The sequence below is a fragment of the Vicia villosa genome, linkage group LG3, assembly GCF_029867415.1.
Source record: "Vicia villosa cultivar HV-30 ecotype Madison, WI linkage group LG3, Vvil1.0, whole genome shotgun sequence".
Lineage (NCBI taxonomy): Eukaryota > Viridiplantae > Streptophyta > Magnoliopsida > Fabales > Fabaceae > Vicia > Vicia villosa.
The window spans coordinates 188,904,703-188,913,350 of NC_081182.1; the positions used below are offsets into that span (position 1 = coordinate 188,904,703).

Here is an 8,648-nt window from a genome sequence, read left to right on the forward strand (position 1 = left end):
CATCACATACAGCATGCTAATCATCAACACCAATCAACTGAATAATCATAATCATCAACCAATGCAACAACAATAGCCACACATAGGTATGCTATTTTTCAACCATCTCAAACATACATTTTACATCAACAATACATGTATATTAATCATCAATCACAACCACTACGATTTATAATCATTCCTCCACAACATAAAAAGCATAGTAATATCACAACCATTTGATATTCACCCCAACATAATACATTTAACACAACAATATATTATCACCTCAGCAATCATACTAGCTAAAACACCGCATAGCATGTTTGTACCGTTACTCAATATACCACCAAATACAAATTCTCAAAACCAAACAAAATTGATTTTAAGTTATAACTCCCTAATATACTTCATAAAATAGGGGATTAATTCATCTAACGGGTCCTCGAAACGGCGTACAAAAAGGATTAACGGTTTAAAAGTTACGGATGTTTAAAATAAATATTTTTCAAAAAGCTTCAGTGGTAACCGGTTACCTAAATGATGTAACCGGTTACATCACTGACAGTAACCTTTATTTTCAATTTCGCCCAGTGGTAACCGGTTACCTAAATGATGTAACCGGTTACATCATCGCGAAATGCAGTTCTTCGCCTATTTGAGACCATGTAATCGGTTACTTCCCTCATGTAACCGGTTACATTACTGATATAGCAGAAAAATCACTTTTCTGCAGCACTGTTTTCATCCCAAGTGCGAACCCAATCATCTCAACACGTCCAAAATCTCATCACAGCACGAAAATGCACATTTATACATACTTCTAACAGGTATTAACATCAGTAATCAACATCAAACATCATTCACAACAACTCAATTGCATCATACATCATAATTGAACCTAAAGTTCTACAAATCCCAAAACCCCAAACACCGACATATAATCCAATTCGGAATCCTAACATACGAATTCAATCGAATCATTCATAATACCCATAATAGAGGTTAATGAGAAGAATCCCCCCTTACCTCTATGTCGAATTCTTGGATGCTCTTGCTCTTCTCCCAATTTCACGTTCAGCTCTTTCCTTCTCCTTTTTGGTTCTCTTTTCACAAAATCTTCCTCTTTTCTATTTTATGAAAAATATATACCCTTAGTTTAGTAAAAAGGCTTTGCACTGACACACCTCCCAATTGCTACTCGCGACACTGGCCCATTAGCCTCATTTTCCATAATTCTCCAATAAATCCAATAAAATGCCGAATAATTCCAATAAATAATTTAATTTCAATTTAAATTAATTAAGGGAAAATATGGGGTGTTACAATTCTGACTTGGTTATTAAATTGAACCACTTGAGAAACCTTTTTGAAAAACTTGTTGCATGACTGTTGGTATGTTTTGTTGGAGGTAAGTAATTTTGTTTAGGGACAAACAAAGCTCTAAGTTGGGGAGAGTTTGTTAGGAGTGAATTCATGGTAAATTCATGTGTTAATATAAGTAATTTCCTGTCTAAACTAATGCAAATTGTGATAGATCCATAGGTTTTTAGTAAGAATTGAACTGAATAAGTTTAAGTTCATGTGTAAAGCAAATCGAATCACTTGTGGGTACTATTGATGCAGGTTTGGAGCTGAAAAGGAGCTTTAGAAGAACAAGATGAGGAAAGAAAGCTAGAAGTCTCAAAGGCAAAACAAAAAGACAAAGTTTGACAAGGGCGCGCCGTGTAACGCCCCAGACTGCTTTCGGGATGATCGACTGACCCCACAAACCAACACGGGTCTTTTCAGCATGCTTTGACCTCACTCGCACGCTTTCAGGGAAACTTCCCAGAAGATCACCCATCCCAATACTACTCCAAGTCAAGCACGCTTAACTATGGAGTTCTTATTGAACGGGCTCCCGAAAAGAAGATGCATCTTGTTGGTATAGGTAGTACCTATCAATCCTTATAAGACATCTTTCAACCATGCAGTCTCATCCCTGCACAGCCTCCGGATCCCTCTCATTCTGATGTGGCGACCACCCTAGCCGCCATTGGCCTCAGGTGTTCCATGCGGTGCAACCAACCCTCGCCTTCTTCGGCCTCGGGTGTTACATGCCCACCAGCTTCCGCATGGTTCGTCCTCGAACCACATCGTACTGGGAGAGGTATGGCTCTGATACCATTTGTAACGCCCCAGAATGCTTTCGGGATGATCGACTGACCCCACAAACCAACACGGGTCTTTTCAGCATGCTTTGACCTCACTCGCACGCTTTCTGGGAAACTTCCCAGAAGGTCACCCATCCCAATACTACTCCAAGTCAAGCACGCTTAACTATGGAGTTCTTATTGAACGGGCTCCCGAAAAGAAGATGCATCTTGTTGGTATAGGTAGTACCTATCAATCCTTATAAGACATCTTTCAACCATGCAGTCTCATCCCTGCACAGCCTCCGGATCCCTCTCATTCTGATGTGGCGACCACCCTAGCCGCCATTGGCCTCAGGTGTTCCATGCGGTGCAACCAACCCTCGCCTTCTTCGGCCTCGGGTGTTACACGCCGCGGGAGTTCTAGCTGGCGCCGCGAAAAAGCTTCTGTTTTGTGTCGCGCCGCGTTAATCCGATGCCGCGCCGCGGCCGCGACGTTACAAGCCCAAAACTTATAAATAAAAGCCCTAGCTTTCAAGTAAAGGCAGATCCTTTGTGAGCGAAATTAGGAGAGCATTCTGAGTTTGCAGTCAAGAACAACAATTGAAGGCCAACTCTTTACCAATCGAAGATATTCCATTGATGAAGATGAATCCCTCTATTAATTCTTGTGTGTTCTTCATGTCTATGGAGAGCTAAATTCATCTTGTTGAGTTTAAGGTAGTAGTTAACCTATAAATATACAATGCCATTAATTATTTCCTATGAACAATTGTTTGAATTTATTATCAATAAGAAACCTTGTTTTTACTTTACACCATTGTTGAATCTTTGATCGAAAGAAAGGATTTTAACTTTTGCCCTAGGTTACTATATTGATTCAATCCCAATTTGCAGAGATGGAATTGTGATTGAGTTTTCATAATTATCGTTCCTTATTACTATTATCGATATTGATATTTGGAGAGATCGAATCTCATACCGGTAAAAGTTTATCTAATTTGATTTGCAGACATGGAATCATATTTGAGGATAAGTGAAGATAGTAATTCAAATGATTGTTCAATTGTGAATTAATTGATAAATTGTATAGGAAGAGGTTGATGAACCCTAAAGCTCAACATACTTCCTTAATCGTTAACAAACGTTCATTATCTGCATTTAAATTATTGTTTAAATTTGATAGTATTATAATCATAAAACAAATCCAATTACTTTTTCTCACTCAAAATAACTAACTATAGAACGGCAGTGATATTAACCAATCCCTGTGGATACGATATATTACCGAAAATGTTTACCCATAAATACTTTCAACAGTGTACTACCAAGTTCATCTTCATAAAGTAACACCTAAAAAAATTTATTTTTGTTTACACTTTCTTACTTTAATAGGGTTTCTTGATAAGAGATTTACGAGATATTTGGAGGAGGAAATCTCTACTAATGATGAAAGGTTGGGTGAATATATTTACTATAAGAAGATGATAGGGTTTTTAGTCTTTCATGCATTGCCCCTTAGCGAATACCTCACCATACATGAATTTTGATGAGTATGTACATCTTTAATTTTATATAGACCATGTGGTTCTACTTATAGTCATTTCTTTTATGTGTTTGCAACCACATTTAAAATAGACAACTCTAGACCCTGAGTTTGGAAGGCGACAAGGGACAACTCCAACGTATGGATACATCAAGAGATGTTGGATATTGTCTTTGCCTTCATCAACGAGGGTGGTGTATATCACACCTTAATAAGGTGGGTCCCGCCTCAGACTGGGAGGTGCTTCCCCCAAATGAATTAAGCGGATATGCAACAAGTATGATGGATGTGTCATCCTATGAATGTATGTTTTCCTTGATAGGTTTTTGCATTTCCTTCAATGACTTTGAGGTAGGCATTCTAAATCTTTAAGTAATTTCTCATTCGCAACTACATCTAGTGAGATGGGCTTATGTCAAATTCTTCCAATATTTGTGTGAATACAAGAAAGATGTGTCGACCTTGACACTCTTTTTTCATCTCTTTAAAGCCCAACGCAGATTTACCGACTCGGGGCAAATTCGTTGTATGATCTCTCTCACATAAAATACTAAGATGTTGGAGGTTTACTCTAATAGTGCAAAGAAATTCAATAACTAGTTTTATATGGTTACCTATTTTGCCTAGGAGGCTTATGCTAACTTATGCAACGTAGTATTTTCAATTATCGGGGCCATATTCATTTCTTGGCAGATGTCGAGTCTTACATCTACAAATTGGGAGGCTTATCCCAAGAAGAGACTTATATTAAGAGAAAACAGGTAGCCTTCTTTCAAGCTTCGGTAGCCTCCTTATGGGATATTGATACTAAAGAAACAAAAGAAGTGGATCATATAGAAAGGCTTGCTAGTAGAACTACTACAAAAGAGGCTAAGTAGGTATTTTTGGTGAGTAACACAAAAACTTCATATTTTCTTTAATGTTTCTTAAGTGATCATCATTATCCTATTTTAATCAATTCTTGGTTTGTAGATATGATGAAATGTTACAGCACAATGCTCTAGATGAAGAGGACACCTAGTGTCCTCCCTTGCATGCGTTCGTTGTTGTCGTGCTAGCTACTGGAGGAATTTTGGTCATTGTGTCTCCAGCTGGTCTAACTACACTTAACCTTTCTATCTCGGTCCAAGTGGAAATCCGAGATTCTTATGACCGAGTCGTGGTGGAAGGTGTTCCACGACCGTCATTGCTCGTGACCGGAGGGAGTCCCATCACTATTCATGTAGTTAGAGTGACTCATAGAGAAGAGTCGCCTGTCAGACAACCTCGGATGCTCGAGAAAAACTTAGGAAAACCTAGTTCTGGGAATGCTTAGCATCGACCGCGACCATATTGTCACCTTCACTGCTGGCCCTCCTTTATACTATGTAACTTTGTTAGATTTATATAAACTCATGGTCCATGTTTGAGGCTTGAGAGTATATATCTTACTTTATGTCTTACTTTATTTCCTTTATGTTGTTTTTACTTGTCAATAAAAGTATTTAATTTGTATTTTAAGATACAATTTCATTATATGTTTTCTAAAACAATTCTCTTAGAACATTTGTTAAGTTGATTAGCAATCTTTGTGAGAATATTTGTGAACTTGATACTATTTCTATAGTGGTTATTGGTAACTTGTGGAAACAACATAATGTTCAAATGGAAGTCAATCAAATTGGTGATGCCTTTGTAAAATTTGACTGAAGTCTGCCTAGTACTTTTATGATTTTTTTATGTTAATGCATCCTACTTCTGCATTGACAAACCTGAGAGAAGCTGTTTTTTCTGTGTTCTTGACACTTACTCCTTTTCTTTCTGACAACATGATAAAAAATTTAAAACAGAATTTTGGAAGCCTATGGAGGATATATTTTCTCACTTGTATCATTCATCCACTGTATAGCAGTCATACTTAATAATATGTTTTAAAAACTGATTCAGCCATCCACCCGGCAAGGACATTGTGTCATTAGCCGAGTCGAATCTTTGAATCTCTGGTTGTGCTGCATGATTTCACTCATTTAGCTCCATTCATATTAGAAAATTCTACAGGTATTATAACAGATTGAACGTCTTGTTGAACTGCATGATTTAATCTGAGTAAGTAATTTCTATAGGTAGTAAAACAGAACCATATGACTCAGACTACTAGAAAACTCAAAAGTATCATAATTTCACAATATCATCCTTCAAATTCATATCAGTTGACCATTACATAGTTACCTGATCAAACATATAACAAAATCCATAAACTAATTTTGAACACACAAAAAAACACATGACACAGTTCTACAAACACTATGTGTACTGAGACAACCGACAACATGATATATATAATGGACACACCATGTTCATAACATTCAACATATTGAAATCTCAGAGAATTAGACAAATGGAAAAAGAAAAAATCTAATCATAAGATGATGAATGTTAATCAGAACAGGAAAATTTTGATCAAGCAAATACACAAGTTACAACAACACATTGATCGTCATTTATACTCAATGCCAGCCAGAGTCAAGCACAGCATCTGGAAGCGCCAACTCTTTCTGATTCAAATTATCTTCTTCGCCAAAAGAACAATAAGCTGGAAGCTGATCATTAAATGCACCGCCGTAAATATCATAATCTGCCAAACACAATTGGAAGAACTAAATTAGTGAAATGGAATCCCTTAAATAATAGGTGATGATAGTTCATAATTACAACTGAAATGGCAACGGTATTGAAAAATAAGATGCTAAGTTGCTAACTCTGAGTGGTTTCAATTTCGGGGCGGGTCCATCTTAAGAAGTTGCTTCCATTCCATTGTGTACTAATGTCTGCTTCATTGGGAGCTGTGCTATCAGTATTTGCTTGCAATGAATCAATACTTGCGCCTTGCAAATTTTGATCTGAATTGTAGTATACTGATGAATCAATTAAATGACTGCAATCCGAAGAAACTGGAACGGACGGACAAGGCTCAATCAGAGGAGCGTGAACCAGCGTGTCAGCAGACTCAAATGAGGTAAGTGGCGGCACATACATGCCGCTCCAGGTACACTGTTGAGTCTGTGAGTTTTGGAATGAAGGGAGCTCAAAACTCATGGACCCATATATGGGCTCAGAAGAAGAGATATTTGACGCGGCATGAAAACCAGTTATAGGATTATCATATCCATGAAGAAGGCATGTGTTAAGAATCGGATCACATGGAGTAGACAATATAGGATATTTGCCATACTGATCAAATACTTCCAGGACAGCAGCACTACTGCTACTGTTCAAATATCTGCGCCGCACTACTGCTGCTCTATGCATGGGTAAGGTATTATGAGACGAATCTGAGCACCGTCCAACCAAGTCACTTATTGGTTTGTAATCTTGTGTGTCAAAATATGACGGCAACATATCTGGGTGGAATTTGAAATATTTAAGGTCCAAGTCAGTTATATCCAAGTTGAAGTTTTCTGTTTCATCATGCTGGCTGGGTTCATTTGCCAATGTGTCAGCACTTTCTTGACTTCCATTAAACGAATATTTAGATGTTATCTCGTTAGGATAGATTGGTAAGCCTGCTCGTTGCCGTTTCCTATATCTTGCGTTCCAAAAGTTCTTTATCTCGTTATCGGTACGTCCCGGCAACTGAAAAGAAAAGTAAGAGGGTTAAGCAAGGTAAATATACTCGAAAGAACAAGTAAATAACAAGCTCGATGATCAAATGTAAGATTTGTCCGAATCATTATTTGAAGATGCATTCATATTGAGAAAAATGGTATCGTATTCCACAAGAAATTCCTTTTTATTTTTCAATTCTTCTCAATGTCATAAATGCAGGATATCAGATGCAAACAACTATATGGATAAGATTTCATCTAAACATTAATATTAACATGATATACGCAAACAAAGAAGTTAAGTTATTACAAACCAATGCAGCCATTTGAGTCCACTTGCTTCCCTTCAGAAAGTGGAACTCAAGGATTTTGTGTTTTTCTTCAGCAGTAAATGCACCCCTTTTCAGTCCTGACCTCAAGTGATTCGACCATCGTAGACGACAGCTTTTCCCATCGCGAGCAAGTCCTGAATTCTTCTGGACTGCCTTCCACTTTCCCTCTCCATACTTCTTAATATGATCTACCAAAATTTCATCCTCTTCCCTTGTCCACGGACCTTTCTTCAGAGCAACTTCTCCTCCTCCCCCGTTATCTCCCGATAATAATGACCGGCTACCTTCCTTTGGAGTACCTTCTCCTCCTTCCGCGTTACCTCTTTGATCAGCTTCTTCCATAGGTAATAATAACCGGCTACGCTTTGGCTTTTTGCCACCATCACCCCCACATGATAATGATGAATTTTTACGTTTTGGCGTCGAAGTGCTACTCATGATTCAATATATCTAAAAAGTTAACAAAGTTTGAATAGTTTAGCACATAATTAAGCAAGTGAAAACAACAATTAACTACAAAAGTCTTGAATTAAACCTTAGCATTACTATTCTTGAAACAATGAAGCAGAATTTCTCAACAAGGAATAAAACTAAATAGAAAGAAACAATAGCACACCATTACATGATGAAATCAATGGATTCTTCATAGAGTTGCAACAAAGAAAAATCATGAATCACCCAAACACCATTACATGAAATCAAAACAAGGGGAAAATGAAAAAGCAAAGAGATTTGAAACAAAAAGATCAAAATTGGAAACACCGAAATGGCAAAAATAAAGAAATTCAAAAATCTTTAGGAAGTGATTTGAGTGATCACCTGATATTTTGAAACTGATTATTCTGGAGGGAAGGGAAATGTTGAAACTGACACTGATTAGGGTTTTTTTTGGGACTGATTAGGGTTAATTTTGGCGATTATTTAATGAAGTACTTAGGATATTTATAATAGTAAGCGTTTGACTTAGTTACCAATTTTGAAATACTCTTATTAATATTGGCGGGAATTATTTAATAATTTGTTCCAAGTGTTTATTTATTTTTAATATTAGTATTAAAAATTTATAAAATGA

The 8,648-nt window shown here is 37.1% G+C and overlaps 1 protein-coding gene across 1 annotated transcript; it reads right to left on the reverse strand.

The window, feature by feature from the left end:
* Nucleotides 1-6,146: 6,146 nt before the first annotated feature.
* On the reverse strand, nt 6,147-8,014 carry LOC131659555 (transcription factor GAMYB-like). The gene is made up of 3 exons (XM_058928730.1): nt 7,559-8,014; nt 6,399-7,272; nt 6,147-6,274 (listed from the first exon to the last, which is right to left on the reverse strand). The coding sequence occupies exons 1-3, from the start codon at nt 8,012-8,014 to the stop codon at nt 6,147-6,149; spliced, it is 1,458 nt and encodes a 485-aa protein (XP_058784713.1).
* Nucleotides 8,015-8,648: the final 634 nt, after the last annotated feature.